The sequence below is a fragment of the Lepidochelys kempii genome, chromosome 4 (genome assembly GCF_965140265.1).
Source record: "Lepidochelys kempii isolate rLepKem1 chromosome 4, rLepKem1.hap2, whole genome shotgun sequence".
Classification (NCBI taxonomy): domain Eukaryota; kingdom Metazoa; phylum Chordata; order Testudines; family Cheloniidae; genus Lepidochelys; species Lepidochelys kempii.
Window position 1 is genome coordinate 27504363 of NC_133259.1, and position 27030 is coordinate 27531392.

Genomic DNA, 27030 nt, shown 5'->3' on the forward strand with positions numbered 1-27030 from the left:
CACTCCTGTAGGGTGCATTGCCACACAGTGTAGACAAGCCCTTAGAAAGTATTACTCTATGTCACAATAGGCCAGTATGACAGATGTGACCTGTGGAGAAATTCAACACATTTAAAAAAAAAATTATGCAAAAGTTTGCCTGGCACTATTTCCTTTTAATCACAACACTATCCAGAGATCGTATACATGTTGCCTATTGTATAAAGTAGAAGGTACTTCTCTGTCGTTTTGCAAAGTCTATTGATTTTGTTAGAGCAGAGAAGAAAGTGTTATTTCTTTTGTTCAATAAAACTGAAGTCAATGAGCCTGATTCACTCTTGCTTATACCAGTTTTGCACTTGTGCAATGCTACTGATTTCCACAGAGCTATTGCGAATTTACACTAGTTTAAGTGAGAGGAGACTCTGAACCTCTAATTTAGGAAAAATTTTTAACTATGAATAATCTCTGAAGTGTATTTGAAAATGGTGTAATTAGCAAGTCTACTTCCAGAAGTAGACATCTTGTTTAATATAAAAAAGCCAGGCAATTCTGACACTGATTTCAGCAGTCTTCAATCTACTGACAATCAGTAAAACAACAGTGTGTAATATATAAAAGCAAACTTCAAGTTCTTGTTATGATCGTTTTATTGGAATTAAAAGAGAGGTGTGGCTTGATATGTAGTCTCTCGCGTTTGGCTCCCACCTTACTTTCAGAACAAACGAGATTTAAGTTAGTTGGCTCATTTACATTAATTGAAGTTTTTAAAGATAATTATTTCCTAATACAGTTCAGAGTATGTAAAAGTACGTCTTTGTATAGAAGCTTTACCTCCTTCAAGTCAGGTGTCTGAGGCCATGTCTAAATAGCGAGCTTTCAGCCACACCGCTGTGCTGATGCAGCTGCGCCGCTGGAGATTGCTCATGTAGTCACTCTGTGTTGGCAGGAGAGATCTCTCACGTTGGCATAAACAAACCACCTCCATGAACAGTGGTAGTTATGTCTGTGGGAGAAGCACTGTCCACACCGGTGCTTCTGTCAGCGTAACTTATGTCGCTCAGGGATGTGTTTTTCACACCCCAAGTGACAAATTCTACTGACAAAAGTGGTCGGTAGACAAGGCCTGAATATTAAAAACATGACTTCACTTTCACTACCTATGGCATTGAAATTATCTTCCAAAGATTTGGAAGTCAGTGTTTATTTTTAATTGTATAAACTACTAAATGGATTTATTGTAAGTGTGTAAGTCTGAGTTTAAAAAACAAAGAAATGTGAAAAAAGTAACCCTAGTTTTCATGATTTATTGTACTAGAAAATCCTGGCATTTAACAGCCATCATTGTCTCTGACAGAAGGTAAACCAAGCAGAAGGAAAATGGAACTACTCCTAAACTGGCACTTCACTGAACACAGGGTTGATTTCAATAATGCCAATGGTCTACTCTTGCAGTGCCTGCAACCGTGAAGTTCCAAATCATTATTTGTAGGGGACAATAAACAATGGAGAGAAAATGCATGAGAAATGGAGAAGCTGGAATGGATTTTTAAAATGTTTCCACATCAAAACAACTTTAAAACTTATTTCATTAATAAATGTTATGGTTGAAAGAATAAGTCATAACAAATAACATACTTAATTTCATCCCCTTTTCTCACTGGGAATTGTTCCCAGTTATTTTATTAAATGTGTTTGTTATTTGACATTATTTGCTGAATAAAGATACTTAGTCTATAGCTCATTCATGAGCAGTTAATTCTGAATTATAAGTGTGAAGCGCTCCATCTGTTCTAACTAGATGCAAAACTCATATGGCATGTTTCTGTTCTTTGGTTAAGTGGAGTTTTAGAATCAGGTGTTCAAATGTAAATAATCAAAATCAATTTAAAGTTTGTTTTCTTGAATATTCTGAAAGATTTGCTTAAAATTCACAGTTTCTCAAGGCTTTTCTGCCAGTAATGATGTTCATTAAGAAATCTGCTGAAAACAAACAAAACAGGGCTCTGATTGTTCTCAGAGAAAATTTGTTCTAAAATTTCAGTGAATACTCTGGCAAATACTGCAAAGAATTTTCCACATCTAATAATTGAACTTTACATGTTTTTCCTTATGAAACAGAATAATTTGGAAAGCTTGATGCCTATTTATTCAAATTTGGGCCAACACTGACTGCAAATCATTCCTATTTGAGTAACTTTTCGAGAAAACCTCTGCAAACAGTGAGGTTGTTAAATTTATGGACTTAACCGAAGGGCTCTTTGCAACATCTTTTGTCTTCATGTAACCTGAGAATAAGAGACTGTATTCAATTTTTGAAAAATTGCTAGTCCTTAGAATCTGAAAAATTAAAGTTTTGTAAAGTAGGGTGATGACAAAATGACATCAGAAGGTCAACTTGCTTGTGGTCACAAAGAAGAGCGGGGAAAAAATACTCTCCTTTAAGGCCCTTTTATGCTTGCTAACTCTTCTTCATTGAAACAGTGTTGCCCACAAAAGCATGCAGCATGTTTGTTTGTTTTTAAATGGCATCATATATATCCAAATTAGTTTTCAACAATCTTACAGTGGTGAAAATGAAAGTGAAAATAAAAAACAAGATTTTCCGCCCCCATCAAAGGAATCAAGTCTTCTACTGGTGGTGCACACACCTTACCTAGCCTTTGCCCGGCAAGTTTTGCTGAAGATAAAGGCAATAGCCAATGTGCAGAAGTTCTGGAAACAGTGGTGAGGAAGATTTTTGAAGCTATAACTATCAAGTAATAGTTTAATGTCCTACAAATAGGCACAGCAATGGTCTACAGGATGTTATATGTCTTGACATTTTATCAGAGTAAAGAGAGCTCACTATCTTCAGAACCCTTTGAGGTGAAACATTCATGATGATTTTCTGAAACTAACTGCAACTGTAAAATACATCTGTAATTAGCATAAGGAATCCTGATGCTTGGTGTCTTAATTTTAAACAGTATGGCTCCTCCAGAGTTTATAGCAAGTTTTAAAATATGAAATTAGAATTTTAGAATCTAATTAGAGAGATTGTTTTGAACTGTGGAATAATTTTCATTCAAACCAGGGAAAACCTTATATAGAACTTTACACTCTGGAAAAAGAACCCTGGAAAACAGAAAATACTGTATTCTCAAGATAAATTATGGAAGATTGAGCAGGACAAATATTTGTCAGCTCAAGGAATAGTCCCTATAACATCTATGATATTAACACTGCGAGAGATGGGCTCTTTGATTGAGAGAAAGGAAGAAGATTCCCCTTCCACACAATAAATCCTTTTTTTCTTCCCCAAAGCCCCATTTATGCCACTTCCAATGTTACCTGAGATACACTCTCCTACAATGATGACAAATCATGCTTCTTTCCACTGAGAGGGACTAAGCAATGGCTGAGATCTGGTAGTAGTCCCTTCTTTGCAACCGCCAATACTTCACACCCAGGAATTGAAAACAGGGGGAGGTGATTAAGGTGAATACCCCCAGAGAGGACCAACTCCTGGAAAGGCTGGCATACACTAGTTTACACTGGGTTACCAGAGACCAGGACACAAAGAAAGGATTTTTGGATAAACAGCTTGAGCTTAAAATGACTCAGGGCTCTTCTTCCCAACCCAGTAGATGGACAGGACTTTCTGTCCAAGGAGCCAGGGCCAGCCTTATGGATGGGCGACCGCACAGGGCACCATGGTCAGAGGGGTGCCCTGGTCAAGAGGCAAGGAGGGGGGCAGGTTTGGGGTGCAAAGTCACAGAAGGGAGCTCAAGGCAATGGGTGGGGGAGGCAGTGGGGATGAAGGCCAGGAACATCAAAGTGCCATTTTCCCTAAGGCCAGCCCGGCAAGGAGATCTCTAATCCTTGCAGAGGGATTGGAAAGACTTTCGTCTACTAGGGCTCCATAAGACTCTCGTTATATTTTAGAATGTGCACAGGAACATTTATTGATTTTTATGTTTTCTCTGTAATGCTTTTACCTGAAAAATAAATGTGCCTGCTTAAAAAGCCGTATGGTAACTTGTAATGCTCGCAATGCACTGTTCATAGTTTCTTTCAGAGAAAGCAAAGCACAGGTGTTAGCCTTTTAGGCAAACAGGCTTGCTGGGGATATCACAGTGTAAATCAGGAAACTGTGCCACCTTAAAACCCCTTGTCAGGAGGGAGGGAGACTTAGGGCTTGTCTACACTGGCTACAACTGTCTCGCTCAGGGGTGTGAAAAATCACCCCCCGAGGATGCAACAAGTTTCAAGGCTGTAAAGCGCCAGTGTAGATAATGCCCCAGCGCTGGGAGCTGTGCCCCTTGCGGAGGTGGTTTTTTATAGCACTGAGAGAGCTCTCTCCCAGCGCTCTGCCACGAGCCGTGGCAGCACTTTAGCATTGCCAGTGTAGCCTAGCCCTTAGATCTCTGCCAGGAGAAGTGATGGCTGGGAACCAGGAACTTGTAAGTGGGTGCCCTCTAGGGACCATGGAGGAGGAATGCAGATGCAGTTACCCTGAAAGTGACAGTGACTACCAGAAATGTAACACACTTGGTCTGTGTATTTGTTTCTTTACTTTTTCGTCTTTGTTCCCTCTGTCTTTCCCTGACTGTTTTTTTCCCTTTTCTATTTCTCCCAGTTTGCTTTGCTACAGCAAACAACAAAACAGAAGTGGACAAAAACAAAAAAAACAAAAAAAAAAAACCTCTACTCTCTGAAGTACCACTACACAAGTTAAAACAGTTGGCAGTATCTGTTCAGGAAAAACACAAGATTAGAACTGTATGTGTCCCTTCATGAGATCAGCAGGATTGCTGCTTTTTCCAAGGCTTGCTCCTGGATTCATTATGTATTTACATTGGATGACCTGGCGATGGACAAAAGCCCTACAGAACATGATTGTATCTGCACAAGTTTTACACAAAATAGGGCCTTTCTTCTTTGCATTTCCTTTTTCGTTGTTGTTTGCCAATTACTACATTTCAATCTTTCTGGAGCAGCTCCATATCTACAAATAAGATTGTGCTGTGGGAATCTGAACACTGGCGATTTTTGTCCCTTCTGTTTCATGTCTATTTAAACAATTCTTTCATTCAAAACTAGACAGGGCAGAATTTAGATGACTCGATTTCCAGGACACCAATGTCATGGATTTTTTTCAGCACTACCAACATAATATGACCAGGCACAGAGCTGAGTGTACATGAATCCAGGACCAAGAGGAATAATTAGGCAATGCTTGCTAGGACACAAATGGTACAAACTAAGCACCTTGCTAAATTCTTAAGAGTACAATGTGCCTAGCAGCATTATGATTATTTTAGGAAAGGAAACTCAGGCATTGGAATCAGTACTTCCATGTCCTAGTCTCAGTTCTGCCATGGACAAGTTATTTACCTATTCTGTACTGTAAAATGGGGAAAGTACCTGCTTCACTCGTTTTATTTTTGCAAAACAGAGTCTCAGATGAATGTATAGTATAAAGTTAAGAAACCAAGTGTCTTTCTGAATTATGGGGAGGGAAACATTAAGGTGCTGCAATGTACTATAAGCATTCTAACATGGTTACTATGTGCCTGTAAAACCTCAGTGACACTCCTTAAACTCAGCTGAGGAATTGCTTTTTCAGGTGTGTGTATGCATCAAAAAGGACAAAAAGTAGGGATTCCATGGTGGGAGGAGAAGACGATCAGGGTGCAGACAGGGTGTGTAGGCATCTGAATCAGAAATCAGATGCTTTCTAATGTTAGCAGCACCACGAGTTCGATTTCTGGATTTTTGTATATTTCCATGAACTTCCTCCAAGGGTCAGGATCAGCAATGATGATGATTCCCTGCTATTTCTGTAAAATCTTGAACTGTCAGCAACCCTTGGTAGCACCTGTCTGCACCATGCCCAGATTTTACAAGGATTATTCTGTCATTAAAGATTAAAATATCCCTACATTAAAAATAAAAAAATGAAGATAAATGTAAATGTCATTTATGTCCAGATGGTAATTCTGGATCTGTGCACCAAAGTTTTGTTTTCAGTCAGTTCAGGCTTCTCCACTCCACATACTTCTACTAGTTAAGACCAGAGCATCTCTCATCCTCCACTGCAGAAAAGGTCTCGTGTTGTATCACATAAATCCAAGTTTTATTTCTAAATAGAGGATGAGGTTGTGACAATTTGGGGATCTTATAAAATTGCTGTATCACAGAATGTCTCTGTGTATGTGGAGTCAGCCATATGCTGTCATGACTGTCAAGCATCTCCCAGATCATGGAGCATTGTTAATCTTTGATGGCTGCCATTCAAATCAGATCATCTTGGAATGATGGGATGGGCCACATCCTAAGCAAAACCAGTTTTCTCCAACTTCTCTGCTGGGGGATAGGGATTGGAGAATTGAAAATCCCTCAACACAATAAAGAAATCAGGTGTTAACTCCTGGTCTTAAAAATCAGGGAGCCTGAGAGCCTTGGGGAGAACTCCAAGTGACTCTCAGAGACAAAGGAAACATGGACAATGGGAAAAACAGAAGGGCCTTCTTTTGTAGCAGAGGGGGCCTGTTTAACTGTGGTATCAGCCAAAGAAGAAAAGAAACAGAGACTGCATGATCCAGAGGAGATGTCCTGTGAAGGTGGAGATGCTGAACTCCTAATTTAAAAGACTGACCTAAGCCCAAAGAACACTCCTAAGTGGTGAAGAAATGAAGGCAGGGAAATGCATACTGGTGTTATATTATTTTGTCCAGCTCTGTGTATTTTTTGTGCTATCTAGAGGAAAGAGATTGGTTTTGGAAAGTGTGTGTCTGTTTTCAACTACTCCATGTCACTGAACAGGCAAACTGTGAACCAGAGCACTCACGAGGCTGAAGATCTGGGAAAGGGTGTGCTTAATCTACTCGGGAATAGGAGGTTTAGCACTGGTCCTGGGGCCCAGGGCAACTGGGCTGCAGGGTCCCATTTCTATAAAGCTGTAACCAACCTAGCTTGGCCTCTCGTACACAGGCTATAAGATGGTACATGCAGCCTACTCAGATCAAAGGAAGCTTAAACAACACATGGTCCCAGTGGGGTGAGACCCAACACAGCATTCTGGTGAGAATCCAGCGAGAAGAGCTATACCAGGGCTGTGTAACAGAGGGCCAATCATTTCACTTCACTTTATACAACTACATGATTTTCACTCCAAAGGAAATGGATTATTTGTAAGGAGTAACAAGCGAGGTAGCTGTAAAGAATACAGGCTGCAGCATCCACTGTCTTGGCATTCTGACTGATTCAAGCAGCTGCTACTAGAAAACGTCAGCTTTGCCAGAATGTCAGATGCTGAAGAAACTAATATCTGAAGCAGGCTCAATTAAGCCGAGAGACACAATCATTTTGTCCTACTGAGGATCTAGGCAGATGCATTTCAATCCATATCTGGAATGGACAGAAGTGCTTGGGGAAGAGATGGACCAAAAAAAAAAAAAACCCCAAACAAACCCACTAAACACATGCTGCTTTACATCTTCACCTCCTTTGGAAGCCATAATCTTTAACCAGACACAAATGATTCAATAACCATATATTATGATATTTCAGTAATGCATGGAAAACAGAAACAGCAGCATCAATCCTGATCAACTCTCCAAATATTTTTGTACAGTATATTCAGCCTAGATTACTTCACCTGTTAAGTCATTAACAGTAATTATTTTCAAGGCTTTCTATTGGGGGGAAAGAGAATACTGAAATAGTGAGGAGTGATTAGAAAATTTGTTAGAGACTGTACTATATATTGAGATGTTTTAGGTTTACTTTTATGTTGGTGTGTTGACACATTGTGACACATCCTTATATCTTTGTACAATCTATTAAATTGCCAATTACTCTTAAAAGGACCAGTGAAATCAGCTTCTTCACTATATAGTCCCGAGCAGGTAGCTGTAATCAATACAATATCGTTAGGTATCACAGGTGGTGTAAGCAGAGTAGATGCAATGTGATGCTCTTCACTCATTCCCTCTCCTCTCCTTCTTCCAACATACAAATATATACACTCTGGTAATTACTTATTATTTACATAGCTATACAGTCAGAATCAAACATACAACCTTAACTCTGACCTCTGGTGTTTAAAAGGTAGAAAAGATATTTTTCGAGTAAAAGTGTGTCTATTGGTAACACTTGTCTTGCTGAAGTCAGAGTTAAAGCTGTGCATTTGAGTTATTTTAGGGAACCAGGTGTACACACCACAGGTGGTTGTATGCTGGAAGTGAACGGAAGTTGGTTGGACTGTGACAGATCCATCAGCTTCTCTTGGGGCTTGTCTACCCAGGAAAATTATCCAACATAAGCTACGGTATGAACTTAAACTGATAAGGTTTTACTGTTAGACAGGCTTTCTCCAGTATAAAGGGGCCTTTTTTGGCTTAACTTATGTCACTTTGGAAGGGGTTTAAGCTAACGTGAAAAGCACTCATCTTTTTACTAGAATAAATGTTGATATGGGAAATTATACTGGTAGAAGAGTTAACACTTTCCCATACAGACAAGCCCTGATGATAATAAGCTATGCAATGGAGAATAACGGGAATAATTTTTCTTCGGGTTAATTTTTAGGTTTCAAAAGTGGAGTAGGTGTCTGAGATTTGATGCTAATGCTGAAGTGACTGAAATTTGTTAAGACTGTGGTTATGTAACTATTGTGAGGAAAAAATACTCCAAACACACCACATATTCACGACTAAAGTTTGGAATTGGATCTTTTTTCCTGGATGTTAGTAAGTATTTTATCCACCAAACTATTCTGGACATTTACCTGTCTCCTCAACAATAGCTGTGGTACAGCAGGAGTATAAATTCAATCACTGAAGTGTGAAATAGAGAAGTTTTAATCCTGCTTTAAATAAAAAGTTAATTCAAATTTAAACTACTGAGTCACTACTGACGCCTCACTAATAGGAATAAATTATGCATTGCTTGGAGCTCCGAATAAGCAATGCTGTTTAATTTTCACATTACGGCTCTATATTAGTCAATACCTGCTTCAAATTCAAAAAAGCAGAGAAAGAGCTTGCTTTGCTTGGTTCCCTAGCTGGAACAGATCATTTCAGTGTGTGCTACCTTTGGATGTAATTTGTAATTTTATTGGCTTTTACTGTGATGTTTGCATGAATGCTTTTAACAACTTGCTTTAGCATTGATCAGTTTAACAATTCTTGATTCTGTCAAAGTTCTAAACTCAACCTCTAGCTCTGGTAGCCTGTTGATATCAGTTATTTTTATGCTAGCTATGAAATTAAATTGAGCAATAGGGGGAAAACAGGTGGAACAATCAGGAAACAATTAGACAATAGGATCTATTAGCCCATGGAATAATCTCCCAAAGGAACTGCTAGAAGCCTCAACAAAAGCCATTTGAGACTAGTATGCCTAAAATAGCGAAGAATAATCCTTTGCTGGCAGCAGGAGAGGGCTTTTCCATCTCCAGTTTGTGAGATTCTATAAGCAGAAGAGATTTTTGAATGCCACTTTGGGTTTCAAATTTTACACACACACACACACACACACACACACACACACACACACACACTAGTTTAGATACCTCAAGTGTATTTTCTTACAGCAGTACAAACACTAAAGAACAAGGAAACCATGAGTTAAAAGGCAACATCCCTTCCAACTCTGATATTCTATGATCATGGTACTCAGTCAAACCAAGGCATATTATTTCTACCACACTCAGGCTACCTCTGGTCCTTGAGCTAGGAGTGTGCTTCTCCGTGCTCACCTACATATACTCGCGCTAGCTCTCATCAGGAGTAGGACAGCTGCAGTGGTGGCAGAGGTGGCATGGTTGGGCATTGCTGAGTACAAACCTGCCTGAACCCCATGAATATGTACTTGGCACAAGAAATCTGTGCCCCTACTGCCACTATCCTGACTACCCTACTATTTATACTCACGCTAGCTCAGTGAAGCTAGCCCCTGTATGTGTAAGCAAGCAGAGGAATCGCACCCCTACCTCGTGGCATAAATGTAGGCTCAATTAGATTACATCATCACCCTCCATACATACATCAAAGAATTTATAATCACATGCCAGTACACAATCTCATCACCAGTCTTGCAGCCCTACATTCCTTAATGACAATTATTTTAAAGTTACAGGGTATGATTCTTCTCTCAGTTTACACCAGTTTAAGTCAGATTTAATTCCACTGAAGTAAAGGAGTTACTAAGTGAAAGGCAAATCAGGATCACATCTCTGTATTCACATCTCTACAGACACCCTGTTTCACAATCACATTCATAATATGATACATGTTGGGGTGGTTGAGTATCAAGATGATAGGAGATGGTCTGATTTGGTGTGAATTTTGCCTTAACTTGCTTTAAATATTCATATTCCTGTAAAGGATATATGCTTAAGTCACCTTAACCTAAGTTTTGTTTTTTTTAAATGTATGTAAATATGGGAGCTGCAGAATCAGGGCTGGAGTCTGGTAAAGGAGACTAGCACGAAGGACTGGCCAGAGAATGGAGATACACAGCTGATCAAACAATCATTCCTCTTTCGTTTAAAACTTTGCAATAAGTTTTCTCCATCTAATGCTCAGATCTCTTCAGATGAAGCTGCTGGAACCCGGCATTCCAAAAAGCTTTGAGTGCTGGACAGACCCTGAGTTAAAGCTATCTCTACCAGGACTGAAGAGATTTAGATAGGGCAAATACAATTGTTTTATCAGCTCCCAGTTCCCTAATCCTGCTCCACCCTTAAGATCCCTCTAGTGTAAGGGCTAGGGAGACATCTTGGAACAATTTACCAAGTGTTGTGGCAGATTGTTCTTCACCGTCAATTTTAAAGTCAAGATTGGATGTTTTTTTAAAGGATGTGCTCTAGGAATTATTTTGGAAAAGTTATACTGGCCCTGGGAATGAGAAGACCTGACAAATGTAACCATAAGGTAACAGGTAAAAGGAAAGGGACTACGTGGGAAAAGGCCCAGGGACTAGCAGCAGTGACCTGGAGACAGCAGTACATGGCTGCTGCGTATAGCGTCCCTGGATCGGGATCTGGAGTACTGGGCGGGCTTGGCTCCCCCATTGTGGGGAGGCCTAAAACCTGGAAAGTTTTAAAAGAAAAGGGGCTAGATTTGAAAATACCCAGAGAAGGTCTAAAGACTGGTGAGGGTAGACCGACAATTCTGGCTGGACTTCTACTAAAAGCCTGAGAAAGGGGCTAGACTGAAAGGGCCAGAGGCAGATCTGAAGACCCTAGTGAGTTTTGTTAATCTCTTTGCTACCCTCTAGAAGGGGTTCATTCAGGTTTGATTGTGTGACTTAGCTGGATGCCCAAGACACTGAAGACCTACCTAGCAAGGTTGGCAACCTACAGGGGGCACCAGGAGCGGGGGGGGGGAGAGATTGCAGCACCACACCCAGCCAATAGGAGGCACCAAAAAATAAGTCACAGGGAGGAACTTAGGATAAAGGCAAAAGGAGATCTCCTTGTGAAAAATGGTTCACAGTGGATCCACCATGAGTGCTCCCATCTCGCTCACCATTCTGACCAAAGTAACAGCAACTAAAAATGTGGGATATAGAGCATCTGGTCAAAGATTCAAATGGTGGTCTGGTAAATAATGACAGCACAAAACTAAACTCCTTTTGAGGTGTAGGCTTGACCACACGCAGAAAGGCCATTACTAGACCCTGCAGAAATCTAACTTGCATTGGCAAATAAAAACAGAAGCCCCGTGTACTGGAGGAAGAAAGGCACTGACTGCTGTGAGATGGACCCACAATGAGCTAATTGAGAGATCCAAGTTCTTCAATGATAGGAAATAATCTAAAATGACTGGGATATCTGAAGAGTCTGAGAAAAAGTGATTGTGCTGTGCCCACGTAGAGAAAAATCTCCATTTAGCTAGGTAGCAGTTCCTAGTTGAAACTTTGCTACTCTGTGTAAGAATAGCTTGGAGAGCTTCCAAACATGGCCATTCTAGATCTGACACACATCCACACACCAGGCTGTGAGGGGTCTGGATTGGGGTGTCTGATTTTGCCCTCTTCCTGATTTAGAAGATCCAGGAAGGGACAGATCCTGGTAGAAGGACAGGTTGATATTCTCACAAGTTCTGTGAACCAAAATGTCTGGGCCAGTTGGGTGCCATGAAAATGATTCTGGCCCTGTCATAACAGATCTTTCTCAAGACCTGTGGTCGCGGGGGATGGGCAGAAAGGCATACCTGAGCTGGTCTGTCCATGATAACAGGAAAGCGTCACCCTGGGAGTCGTGGGCGATAGCTACTCAGGAGCAGTACAGGTATAGTTTCCTGTTCCTTTGGAACATAGCATGATCCCACTGGGGTGTTCCCCACTGAGTGAATATTTCCCTCAGGACACAGCTGTGTATTTCCCACTCATTCCCCAGGCAGAGAAGTGCCTGCTTAGGTTGTTCCCTAGAGAATTCTGAATACCTGGTAGGTAAGTGGCTTGAACAACTGGTGTGGTTTCTGATGCACCAATTTCGAAGTCTGGCTGCTTCCAGGCAGAAGGGAAGGGATCTTGCTCCACCCTGCTTGTTTATATAAAAGACCATGGTGATGTTGTCCCACATTATTTGGCTCTGGAGTGAATATATGGGAGGGGAAAATGTCCTTCAGGCCAGAATGCTCTCAGTTCTAACAGACTGATGTATAGTCTGGCCTCCTGTGAGATCCAAGTGCCCTGAGCAGTGTGGCCATACAGGGGAGCGCCCTATCCCAGAAGAGACGCATCTGTTACTACGATGGCACTGGCAGCGAGAGTGTTGAAGGGGACTCCCACTCAAACTCATTCCGGATTCAACCACCAGGTGAGAGAGAGGCAATAAGCCTGGCAGGAACAATCACACTAATGTTCACATGATCATTGTCTGGTGAATAGACAGTGTAAGGCAGTGTAAATGAAGTCTGGCAAATATTGCCACATAATTACACAATATCATGTGGCCTAGTAGAGAAAGGCATACTATGATCAAAGCATGCCTATCTCTACTAGGCCACATGATACTTTGGTCTGTGAGTTACCTGAGTTATCAAATAGCTCATTGACTGCAATCCTTCTGTGGTGATATTGACTCCAGAGCCAAATAATGTGGAACAACATCACCATGGTCACCAAAGAATCATGTGGCCTAGTAGAGAAAGGCATACTATGATCAAAGTATGCCTTTCTCTACTAGGCCACATGATACTTTGGTCTGTGAGTAGCCTGAGTTATTAAATAGCTCATTGACTGCAATCCTTCTGTGGTGATCTTGCTGAAGTTGAGTCCAGTGTCATTCCAATAAAGTTTATCCACTATGTGGTGGTCAAAATGGATTTTTTTTTTTTTTTTTTGGTTCACACAGACACCCAGCACCGCTAGAAGAGGAAGCAGGGACAAAGTCACCGACCTGACCTCTTGGCTGGAGCAACCTGTGAGGAGCCAGTCGTCCAAGTCCGGGAAAACTGTGTAGTTGTCACATCTCATTTGGGCTGCCACCACAGAGAAAACCTTTGAGAATACCCTGGGTGCTGTTGCTCGTCCAAAGGGAAGGACTCTGAACTGGCAGTGATCCTGACCTATCAGGAACCAAAGAAACTTTCTGTTGGATGGATGAATAGAATATTTACTGAATAGAATGGGCATCACACACAGGTTTTCTTTTCCTCCTTTCTAGATTTTTGTCTTCTGTTAGTGATTAGTTTTGCTATTCCAGCTCTCAGTTTACAGCTTGGGTTTGTTCACAGAGCATATGAACTATCAAATTACCTCAGTAGCAGGCATCAGGATACAAGCTTCACCATGTCAGCTTCCAGGTAAACAGCCATTAGCCAAACCGAGGAAATACAGTAGTACTGCAACCCATTGCCAGAAGATAATATATTTGAATGATGGTCAAAAGAGATGTAAACTCAGATAAGAGAGAACAAGACTAAAATTGGCTAAGGCCTCCAGGGATTAATCTGGGAGGAGGGAGATAACATCGCTAAATTACTCAGAATAATTAACAAAAAAGATATCTAAGAATGTCTATCTCGGAGTTAGTGGTGAATGTAAAAGGGAATGATAGCATAAGTCACATAGAACCACTCCTCGAGACACACTACAACCTCTCTGAAAGACCCAAAAGTGGTGAAGGAAGAGGTGGCATCCCTTAATTCAGGAGAGAGTGCTGCATCCCTGTAGAACTTGTCTTCCTCCATTTAACCTACTTCACAGCCCGTATCCTCTTCTGCAGGGAAGGCCTACAGACTCTAAGACTCCCCTCAATCATCCAAAGGGTTCACCTATGGAGCTACATGACACATATTTCCTCCCAGAAGAGTAAGAGAACATATGATTGACTCATCGTCTCAAGTAACGAAATATGGAGACTTACCTAGGGTTCCATGTTTTGATGACATTTCAGAAAATAGACTTTAATAAATTATGCTACATTTGATGCTTAAATGTCCCACTTTGTGTTATTGGTTTCAGAAGTAGCTTTTCTGAAAATAACAAAACTATTAAGGCACTTGCTGAGTTCACATAGTATCTGGTGGACAACACCAATGCTAATTATGGGTCTTAGTGCTCTTCTTTCTGCCTTTACTAAAGTAACTTTTCTTTCCACTCTGGCTCTGCTTTTCTGTTTCTGGTAAAACTACCAAGAGAAGGTACAAATCCTCCAGTCTCCTTGAAAAAAAACCAACCCTATATGTCTAGGATTCATACTATGAGGAAGTAATGTTTAGCTCTGCAACTAACTCTCTAAACCGTGGATCAGTTTTCCTGTCAAAGACTCTTCAACTTCTCAGAAAAGCAACTGTATGTTTGCAAAAAAAAATTTTTTTAAATAATAAAAATACAAAAAGAGTGTATTAAAACCAGCAAATGCATTCCTATGCACAGAATGCAGTCAGAAGTGGGAGACAATCAGAGAAGGAAGATCAGGCACAAGGCATTTCCTGAGAATTAATGAGTGAGTGGAAATGTTTGATAGCCAAGGGCAAAATGGGTTCTTTAATCAGAACAATTCATTAATTCCGTAGACAAATAATATGCGGAGGTTCTTCTAGCTTTTTCTTTTTGCTCATTTGTTGTTGCTCTGACCACTTATAATGAAGTTTCCTTTCACTACAGCATCATTGATCCTTCAGAGTAAGGCTGACTAAGTTTGAATGGTGCTACTGAGGTGAAGGCCATCTGTAAATGTACGGAATTAACATCTGGTAAAACAGGCAGTTATCTTTTATCAGTTTTATCTTTTAGAACACACTTTTAATCTTATATATTAGTCTAGAGAACTCTCCATACTTTAGAAGCAAAAGTTTTCAGCCCATAAGGTCCTTTCCTCTAATATCAGTGGAAGTTAAGGATCTCAGCAACTCTTAGGATCAGGCCCACTTTGGCAGTGGATTCAGAGATGCAGAGTTAAGTACTGAGAGCAGTCAGTGGAGTAGGAAACTTTCACCGAACTCTCAGAGGAGTAGTATATTCCTGAATGCATGTGCTTGCATGTTCCGATTTAATATTGGCACTTACCTGTGACTGGGGCATCTATGTCCAGCAAGTTTTTTTCCTGACGGAGAATTGAAGCACCCTCTGTTACTATTCTCAAAGCAACAGTCTCTTCCAGCCTCCCCTCCTTCATAAGGTGTGCCTTTAAGATATCCACACGGGGTTTTCCATCATTATCAAACACTTCCTTAGCTGTGAGCCGGTGGCTTGGAGGAAATGGGACAGCTGGAAATCACAAACAAAAAATATCTGGTCACTCTACTGGGAAAAGCCACTCGTCTCAAAAAAGATAATCTTTCAAAGCTCTGCTGGCCATCAGCTCTGTCTGAAAACACTTTTGAGCATATACATGTTAAGTAATCTGAATCTTCTATTCTTTCTTTATAGCTTGTGGCTATACCATAGACAGAAAATTAACAGCAGCTGTTCAACATGCACATGTGCCCAAAATCTATTATTCAAACATTTTTTAAAAAAAAAATCTTGGACCTAGTTTTTATATCCTTTACACATGATTAAAAAATGAGTCACTGCTTACAGAGAATGTTAAAAACAGGGGTTGTTGTGGGAGAAGGGAATGGAACTAAATATTGCTTTAGTAGTATTGCAGAACCATGACATAATGCTCCTTTCCCAGGAAAGATCTTAATGTACATTACACTACATCTCAGATATTTACTGCCCATGTGTCTACAGACATAGATCTATCTAGGTTAAACCACAAGACTTTGCAGACAGCCCCTTCTCTTTAATTACTGGCAGAGTGCCTTTCAAAAATCCCTTCCTTTTTTGTATTTATAGCTTTGCTCTATTAGAAATCATTGTTTACATACAATATCCCACAAGCAGTCTGTCTGTCTCAGTCAAACATTAGTGAAAGAGCTCTAAGACTGTTCTCTTGGCATGTGGAAAAGTGGAGGATATTTCAGACAGAAGTATAAAACAAAATGGGTTGTCCCAGCAATGGCCTAATGGATAGCATTCTGTGTATTGCCATTATTCAAAGTTCCAGGTTTCGAGCCAACTTCAAGTACTCTTGCTCTCTCTCTCCTTAAGGCAGCATTAGTTAGAAGCTCAATTGACGCTCTCAGCTTCTAGGATTAGGTTGCAGTATTATCCCCGCTTAGCCCCCTTTCCCTAGCAGCTAAATTGGAGTGGTATTAGAAGCTTCCTGCCTTGCCAGCTGCAGGGTAATTATATTGATTCTGGCTACTGCCGAGGGTGGGTCAGATTGAAAGGATGCTCAGCGTGAAGAGTGAATGGAAGCTTTAGGAATGATTCAGGACATCTACAAAACTGTATTATTGAGACATTGCCTCCCTAATACCCATCATATTGGGGGTCACTGGTGTATCTGGAAACATTAAAGCAAGTCTTCCATACTTAAAGATTTCTTAAATTTAACAATCAACATACTTTTTAAAAGACACCTACTTTGTAGGTTAAAAGGTTTGATAAGTTAAAAGTCACACACTTTCATTTACAGTAAAACAAAAAAACAAAACAGAACACAGAGAATTCCTAACTCATATTACTAAGTGATGAAAACTGAATTAATTTTGTCATTTTAATTTCTTTCCACCTATTATTCCACTTAGTTACTGCATCAGATCCAGCCTGGACATTTGGAAAAAAAAATAGACCAGTCCATTTTATTTGTTTACAACAAGTTTTACTTTCTGGTTCATCCTGCATTAGCACAATGCTGAAATTTCTGGGTTGCAAACACCACAGGAAATTTTTAAACCTAGACAAAAATCTCTTTTTATTCAAATAATTCTATTAATATTGGGAGAATATAAGAACATAAGAACAGCCATACTGTGTCAGACCAAAAGGTCCATCTAGCCCAGTATCCTGTCTTCTGACAGTGGTCAATGCCAGGTACCCCAAAAGGAATGAACAGAACGGCAATCAAGTGATCCATTCCCCATTACACACGCACAAATTCAGTAGAGACACTGTCTTCAGACTTTAAAGAGACAAACAGTCTAGTGCCAAAATTTAGATTTTCCTTTTAAAATTAGGCTTGGAAAGCCAGTCAATTGACCAGTCTAATAATGTCAATTATTTGACCACAGTCAAATATTACAGCAAGAATGCCCTGCTGTAGGTGGTGCCTACCTTTTTGACTGCACCATGGTGCCATCTGTTACCCACATAAATGTCTTAATCACTAACTTTGCTACATGCTAATGCCACGTGTTGGGAAAAAAGGTGAATTAACTGAATGTTGGGCATCTTGATTGGCTGGAATATTTGAACAAACAACGTATGTAAGTATGTATAACTTCATTTGTATACAAGGGTATCAATATACAGGGAAGTTCACAAAGCACATTAAATAAATTAAATGACACACTCCTTCCCCTGAACAGCTTACAATCTAAACTGTCTAAACTAAGAAATTAATTCTGAAAGCCAAGAGGGATGGAGAGGAAGGCTCCCAGACACTGAATGTTCTTCCCACCACAAGAGAAAAGATGCATGTAAGGGTGCTGGAACCATGTTGAATTAAGCAAGTTAAGGAAGTATGGATTGGGTGAATGGACTATAAGGTGGACAGAATGCTGGCTAAATTGTCAGGCTCAACAGGTAGTGATCAACAGCTCGATGTCTAGTTGGCAGCTGGTATCAAGTGGAGTGCCCCAGGGGTCAGTCCCGGGGCCAGTTTTGTTCAACATCCTTATTAATGATCTGGATAATGGGATGAATTGCACCCTCAGCAAGTCTGCAGATGACACTAAGCTGTGGGGAGAGGTAGATAGGCTGGAGGGTCCAGTGACATAGACAGATTGGAGGATTGGGCTAAAAGAAATCTGATGAGGTTCAACAAGGACAAGTGCAGAGTCCTGAACTCAGGATGGAAGAATCCCATGCACCGCTACTGGCTGGGGAATGATTGGCTAAGCAGTAGTTCTGCAGAAAAGGACCTGGGGATTAAAGAGGACGAGAAGTTGGATATGAGTCAGCAGTGTGCCCTTGTTGCCAAGAAGGCCAATGGCATATTGGGCTGTATTAGTAGGAGCATTGCCAGCAGATTGAGGGAAGTGATTATTCCCCCCTATTCGGCACTGGTGAGGCCACACCTGGAATATTGCGTCCAGTTTTGGTCCCCGCACTACAGAAGGGATGTGAACAAATTGGAGACAATCCAGCAGAGGGCAAAAAAATGATTAGGGGGCTGGAGCACATGACTTACGAGGAGAGGCTGAGGGAACTGGGGTTATTTAGTCTGCAGAAGAGAAGAGTAAGGTGGGATTTGATAGCAGCCTTCAACTACCTGAAGCGGGGTTCCAAAGAGGATGGAGCTTGGCTGTTCTCAGTGGTGGCAGATGACAGAACAAGGAGCAATGGTCTCAAGTTGCAGTGCAGGAGGTCTAGGTTGGATATTAGGAAACACTATTTCACTAGGAGGGTGGTGAAGCACTGGAATGGGTTACCTTGGGAGGTGGTGGAATCTCCATCCTTAGAGGTTTTTAAGGCCCGGCTTGACAAAGCCCTGGCTGGGATGATTTAGTTGGTGTTGGTCCTGCTTTGAGCTGGGGGGTTGGACTAGATGACCTCCATCTCTTCCAACCCTAATATTCTGTGATTCTATGAATGTGTATAGCGGGGGTGCTGAGAGCCATTGAACCAAACCGTAAACCCTGTATATAATGGAAACCACTTCAAGCTGAAAGGTCCTGCAGGACCCCCAGGACCCCTAGTTCCAGCACCTATGGATGCACGGTCATTGAGCTGTTTAAAGAGTTGGTTTGTTGCCTACCTAGCATTGATGGACTATAAAAACAGACTTTGCCCTTTCATAGTTGCTAGGTGTTTGTTTTATTTCTATTCTATTTCCTTTTTCTTTTCTAACGGTTTGGTCTTTAATAACATTCACATTTAAATACTAACATTGCTAAAAAATTCTTTAATTTTTAAGAACTTCATCGAGTTTTGTATTTTTCTGAGTTAAAATAACTCAGTTAAGTGACTTTGTTTTTGTAATTAGATGCAAGTATTTACGGCTAAGGCTATTGGAGACCAAAAAGTCTTAGACTTTGTTACTGTTCTAATAAAGTAGTGTGCTTTAAAATATTTGACCACTTTTGACATTATCTTGACAATATTTCACCGATCAATTGACCGGTCATTTTTGTACCATTCAAATGTCCAACCCTATTTACAATATATATTTTCTGAAAGCAAAACCAAAATAAATTTTGGTCCTAAATTACTATGTCTTTAAATGTCTGAAAATAGTGTGCCTGCCAATTTTGAGCAGGTGTGTGCGCATATATGTATTTAGTTGCATTTCTAAAGAAATTTAAAATCGACTGCTTCACTTTTCATCATATCATAGAATATCAGGGTTGGAAGGGACCTCAGGAGATCATCTAGTCCAACCACCTGCTCAAAGCAGGACCAATCCCCAACTAAATCATCCTAGGCAGGACTTTCTCAAGCCTGACCTTAAAAACCTCAAAGGAAGGAGATTCCACCACCTCTCATCTCCTGTGCTGCCCCTCATACCAGGTACATTATCTACACAAGACATTTCAGAGTACCATCCCCACATTCCACTGTGGCAGTACAGGCTGGAAAACAAGTTAATAATTTGTTTCGTTTTCTGTTTGAGTACTAGCATCACTAATGTCCTTAGTGCAGCTCCGGGAATAAGATTGTTAATTAACTGCTGCTGCAGTGCCATAAGAGGGAACACACAACTGCTTTTGGCTCAGTAGTACAAACACATAAAATATGAGCTATTATTTTTCCCCTTTCATTTCTTAATGTTTTAGCAGAGGCTCTGGATTCTAGTCATCATATTTATGCGGGGTGGAGGGGGAATCCAACAACACTTACAAGGTTTTAAAATATTACATGTACAAAAGAGGGTACAAATAGGTAACATTTAGGGATTAAGTTACTTGCCAATGTCATTTAAAGTGAAATTTTGGGACTGCCTGGAGGATCAGAGGGCTTGATGGTACAGAACATTACTGCATAAGCCTATCACCTCAGGAAACTCAAGTTCAAATCCTGTGAAAAGTAATTAGAGTGATACTGGTAGGATGAGATCACCAATCGGCATTTGTTTCCAAAACCATCTGCGATTTGTCATGATTACTTCTCTCTCCTCAGAATAAGTCTAGGAATAACAGCAAGGGACTTGCAGGTTGCCAATGCTTTTAGTGCTAAATTCACACATACAAGTCACTATTCAGAGCTGAACCTACAAATCCATCTAATGTCACTTGTAACATCTAGATGAGTTTTTATTAAATTTGGTTTAGTTTAAGTTAACTTTCAACTTTACTTTCAACGATGACAAAGCAAGAAGGAGAAGTGATGATGGTACCACAACTGAGTAAAATAAGTGTGTTCATACGACAAATTCGATTTATCAGCTTCTGTTGCTATTTGAAGAGCCACGGACTGTAAAACTGAAGAATTGGGAATATGCAGTCTGTCTGCATAAGTTTTTTATGCCCTTTACCCATCATTCCTCAGACAATAGAAAACAAGTAAGCTGTGCACACATATTACATATGCACCACATCCATAAACCATTTTCTTCCCTTGCTCCTCTAGTCTTCACTAAGAAAACAGAATCTGTGGTGTCGTACTCCTCTCAGCTGGGGAAAGGCCACAATAATAATAAATAATAAAATAAATAATAATAATAATACAATAAAATAAAAAAGAGGTCAATGACCCAAATAAGCAAACAAAAATAAAATTTACATTTCTGTCCTTTAATATCAACATGGCACTGTGAAAATGCACTAATACAATTTAGTTTTAAGAATTAGCAAAGGGCTATGGCTCCTGCTGAATTCTACCCAACATTCAGTTCAGCATTTTTGACCAAATTTTATGCCTCTAAATTTCTTAAATGAGGCTCCCGATTTAAAATTTAACTCTCCAAACCAGGAGCATCCCTATAATGCAAGCTGGCTTGCATTTTGGAGCAGGCCTAGAAAACAAAATTTCTGCTGCCTTAACCCACAAAGTCAAAACCAATGCTCATCCATCACCATCACAACACAGTGCACAGGATTCACTTAAGTATTTTGGAGAGCGTTAAAGAGATGAAAATTTGGAATACACGCCAAACTTAAAAGTTGATCCCTTTCATATTGAGAGAAATCATTAGGTCCCTGCATCCCCCTCCCACTGCACCTCCAGCATCCTCCTACAGAAGTGGAGCCCAGGTAATTCCTCTTTTCCACTAGGAATGGTCACCAGGTGAAAAACATTTTTCATGAAAATTTTCAGAGATTTCCCCAACCCCTGAATTTTCCTCCAGATCTATTTCTAATCCTAGTAACTGGCTTATACCAGTTCACTTTTACCAGACTAGTGTCACAAGAAGGGTTCGATCATTTTTAAAATTAAAGCATAATCTTCTTTACATTTCTAATGTAGTTAAGCTTCCCTGAGAAAATTAACTACAGTAGAAATGTAAAGAAGGCCAGAGGCAATGTGCTTTGTGAGGCCTGTGAAGATATACATATTAGTTGTCCAGTACTTAAAAGCAAGTCAACCCCAGTTTTATGAGCTATTAACTATTCATGATATTCAGGGAACAAAATAATCATGGGATGTCTTTGAGGGGAGAACCCAGCTTAAGCAGCATATTTATTAAGCATGTTTATGTATGGTAGTGTACCCAACATGGTACCCAGTCTTACAAAGAGTCTTGCATCTATAAACACAGAACAAAAAAACTAAACTTGTTTTTACCTCTTGGTTTATAGAAGACACAATGCACAGTTTCTGTGGCGCAGCACTGTAAGTGCTCTGAAAGCAGATTTTTAATAAACAGACACTAATTAAAAAAAGCTGTTGTTCCAGCTGCAGGTGATTAATGATTAATTAGTGAAAACACGAGTGACTGAATACTCTTAGCACAAACAGCACCTTCCATTATCAGAATCTGAATATTGTGTGTATGAACATAGATATTTGCATACATGTACAGGCATAAAAAATAGTTTCATATTGCACTGTTAACACATGCAGTTATTGAAATCACCAACAGAGGGCAGGAGCAATCATTACAACATGTATAGCAGAGCCATGTAATTTCAGCTTTATCACATATTACAGTAACTCCTCTAGGTGAAAACTTATAGCTATATTTCAGTTTCCTTGCACCTGGCTGCAAATGTGTGGCTATTTCATTTTCACTTGCAGCAGTAACTGAAAAACACAAATTTAAAAAGATTATATTTAAAAAAAAAAAGGCAATTAAGGGCCTAGTCTGGTATAAACAGCCCACAAAGTATGAAGGAATATGTTAGTTGCAAAGCAGTTGCAAACTAGTGAGCATTAAAATTACTCATAAAAATGTGTTTAAAGCGGGACTTGCAATTGTGGTTTCACTTTTTTATGGAACCTTCCCTCCTACTGGTGAGGAAATATCATCCCTTTGGCAACTATAGCACTTGAATACTTGGTAAAGTAATATTACCAAAGTATTTCCGGTGTCTTAGCTGATTTTGAGATTTGCCAAGTGGAAACAAAGAGAACCAGCACCATGTGACCAACCAGCATTCTGCAGCCCACGAGTGGTCAGAAGATAACACCTGGAGTACATCTAACATAGATAAATTAGGTGCAACAGACAATGCAGGAAAGATAGTGATGAGAGTCTAAACCGACATTGAGGGTAAGTCTACACTACAAAATTAGGTCGATTTTATAGAAGTCAATTTTTAGAAACCGATTTTATACAGTCGATTGCATATGTCCATACTAAGAGCATTAAGTCAGCGGAGTGCGTCCTCACTACCGTGGCTAGCATCGACTTACAGAGCAGTACATTGTGGGTAGCTATCCCACAGTTCCTGCAGCCTCCGTTGCCCACTGGAATTCTGGGTTAAGCTCCCAATGCCTGATGGGGCAAAAACGTTGTCACAGGTGGTTTTGGGTACATGTAATCAGGCACCCCTCCCTCCCTGCCTGCCTTTGTGAAAGCAACGGTAGACAATCGTTTTGTGCCTTTTTTCCTGGGTTACCCGTGCAACGATGCCATACCACAGCAAGCATGAAGCCCACTCAGCTCACCATCACCGTATGTCTTCTGGGTGCTGCTGGCAGACGCAGTACTGCATTGCTACACAGCAGCAGCTCCTTGCCTTCGCAGCAGATGGTGCAGTAGGACTGATAGCCATCGTACATCTCCTGGGTGCTCCTGGCAGACCTTGGAGAGGTCGATCAGGGGCACCTGGACAGACATGGCTATCCTTCTTTTAGAGCACAGAATGGGGGCCAGAGCCTCCAGGTCATTCTCTTCTTTAAGTTTCGTCTCATGGAGATTCAGTCCTGCCTGGAATCTCATGCGAGCTGGAGGCTTCTGCCTCAGGCTGCTCTCCCAGCCAGCAGCACCACACAGTCGCACCTACCCCAGCCTACCCCTTGCTCCCATGGCTCATGAAGCCTGGACAGTAGTAAGGAGGAGTTCAACTATAGGCTGAGCAAGTGCAGAATGGTGGTAGAATGTGCCTTTGGACATTTAAAAGGTCGTTGGCACCCTTTGCTGACTAGGTCAGACCTCAGCACAACCAACATTCCCATTGTTATTGCTGCTTGCTGTGTGCTCCATAATATCTGTGAGAGTAAGGGGGAGACGTGTATGGTAGGGTGGGAGGTTGAGGCAAATAGATTGGCGTCTGATTTTGAGCAGCCAGACAGCAGGGCGATTAGAAGAGCACAGCAAGGCGCGCTGCGCATCAGAGAGGCTCTGAAAACCAGTTTCATGACTGGCCAGGCTTCGGTGTGACAGTTGTGTGTGCTCCTCCTTGATGCAAACCCGCCCCCTTTGTTAATTTTAATTCCCTGTAAGCCAACCACTCTCTCCCCTTCGAAATAAAGTAACTATTGTTTTGAAACCATGCATTCTTTCTTTATTAATTTAAAAAAAATGAGATAACGGACAAGGTAGCCCAGTTGGGGTGGGAGAGGAGGGAAGGATAAGGCCACATTGCTTATTGTAGCCACACTAAAAATCAAACTGTTTGAATGACAGCCTTCTGTTGCCTGGGCCATCATCTGGAGTGGAGTGGCTGGGCGCCCAGAGCCTCTGCCATGTGCCACGCCCCCCCCGCATTTTTGGGCATCTGGGTGAGAAGGCTATGGAACATGGGGAGGAGGGTAGGCGGTTATACATTGGATGCAGCGGGGGTCTGTGCTCTTGTTGGCTGTCCTGCAGCTCCAACGGATGCTTCATCATGTCCGTTTGCTCCTCCATTAGCCTCAGCATCATGTCCTGCCTCCGCTCTTTGCACTCACTTAATTCTTTTCTGGACTCTGCCACTGAATGCCTCCATGCATTAAGCTGTGCCCTATCGGTGCGGGAGGACTGCATGAGCTCAGAAAACATGTCATCATGAGTGTGTTTTTTTCGCCTTCTAATCTGTGATAACCTCAGGGACGGAGATGATAGTGGGAGTGTAGAAACATTCTACGCTCTACGTTTCTGGGGGGACTGCATGGTCACTTGTGCTGCTGAGTTCACCACACTGATGAAACAGAAATGAAATTCAAAAGTTCCCAGAGCTTTTCCTGTGTACCTGGCTAGTGCATCGGAGTTCAAAGTGCTGTCCAGAGCGGTCACAATGGAGCATTCTGGGATAGTTCCTGGAGGCCAATACCATCTATTTGTGTCCGCACTACCCCAAATTCGACCCAGCTAGGTTGATTTTAGTGCTACTCCCCTCATCAGGGAGGAGTACAGAAGCCAATTTTAAGAGCCCTTTAGGTCGATGGAACAGGGTTGGTTGTGTGGATGCAGTCATTTTTAAAATCGACCTAAGGCGGCTAAATTTGACCTAACCCTGTAGTGTGGACCAGGCTAAGTGAAATGTGTCTAAGATTTTGTTTCCTGTATGCTGCAATCCCCATCACCATCTAACATGTTCTTAGCATTCTGCCTCAGTAACTGTTCATTTCTTTTGGTGGTTATTGAGAAGACCCAGCATAAGAAATAACATTCATATCTTAACAATAAAGGGTTGGCATACATTCCACATAAAGAACAGACAACAAGATAAAGTTCTCAACACAGCCAGTGGCATCCTCTTGAGAACTGAAAAGGCACACACCAGGGGATTGTCTTGTGTTTAGTTACTAAGGGTCCCCTGCCTTGTGCTCTCAGCTCTCCTGAGGACATTCCAAATGGTGAAGGAAGACCTCAAGACCTCTCTCTCATTGCTCCTGTAAAATTTATTTTACTGAAAACATGGTCACTCTAAATTAGGCCAAGCATGTGGTCATTGGCTTCTCTTTTGAGTATTAGATAAACTACAAAAAGCAAATAAATACATCAGATGAGCTATGCTTAACTCCAGTTGCTCCAAGCAGACACTGTATAGAAAATAGCTGGAGGAAATTTTAATCCTTTGTTAATGGATTATTTGCTTAAATTAAACTTCTATACTATAGTAATAATAGTCTCACAAAGTAAGTTTGCAATAGAAAAAAATCATTTTTCCTGAATTTGAGTTCATTGTAATTTAATTCCCTCTGTAATAAAACTATAAAATTTTACATTTGTGATCTGTGAAACTACTGCAACAATTTCTCTCTTTTTTTAAAGCCATATCTTTGTTTATATTTTTAGGGATAATGTATAATCAACTGTCATTTCAATATTATGATATAGGTCATTTACCTTTGATATTAGCCTACTATTATTGAACCTCCCAAGGAACATCATAATCAATTGTTTATATTACAAGAGCATCTTGAGGCCCCAACTGAGAATTTGCTATGAGCGGGTCAACTGCAATACTGGGGCCTAAGTGACTTATCCAACAGGAAGTCCGTGGCCAAGCCAGAAAATGAACACAAGTGTCTTGAGAAGCCCAGCACCTCAGTTGCAAGACCAGACTTCCTAACTTTTACTGCATAACTCCTGTTACGTGAATACAGTGTAGTTGTCACAATGCCAAATCAAATAATCAATTACATTTTATTTAACAAACTAACTAGTTCACAAGAGGTTCGTACATTTAAAAAGAATAATGCACAGATTTTTAATCATTATCCCACTGTAATTATTCTTCCTTTCACTCACTCATGCGGTATACTCCTGTGGCTTAATGGTAAAAAGCTATTAAATAATCAGTTCCTAAAACAAGTGTTTCAAATAAAAAGTAGGTAAAGAACCACTGATCAAATGGGTTTCATATTTTTAGATTTTAATAACCATGCCAGTGCTTTTCACTTCAACAGCAAATCTTAAAAGATATTAGATACTGACCATTATTTTAGTTGGTAAACAAATGCACACGAGATCTTTTCCAAACTGTAGCAAGGTACACATCCTGAAATCCTTTCCCAGACTGAGTCCTTAATTTATGCTTGCACACATGTACACAAAAGGTACGCGCATACACCATGGTCACTCAGAATCATAAGTTATCCATAAACTTTACACAGGAAGGTTTGTTCTATTTGTTTGTTTTGCTTTTCAGATATTTACATTATACATAAGCGATACAGGAGCTAAAATGAATCACTTTTTTCCTATAGAGGCAAAGGAGAAGGGTGGAGAAAGAAAGATGT

General features: G+C 40.6%; 1 protein-coding gene across 3 annotated transcripts in view; it reads right to left on the reverse strand.

The window, feature by feature from the left end:
• The window catches only part of PPP3CA (protein phosphatase 3 catalytic subunit alpha), a 334427-nt gene that overhangs the window by 178162 nt on the left and 129235 nt on the right, over positions 1–27030 (reverse strand). For 2 of the 3 annotated variants that reach the window (XM_073340795.1, XM_073340794.1), the window contains exon 2: positions 15493–15693. The exons of the other annotated variant lie outside the window; for it this stretch is intronic. In XM_073340795.1, coding sequence (XP_073196896.1) covers positions 15493–15693 — 201 coding nt within the window. The remainder of the gene's footprint in view (positions 1–15492; positions 15694–27030) is intronic. 3 annotated transcript variants of the gene reach the window in all.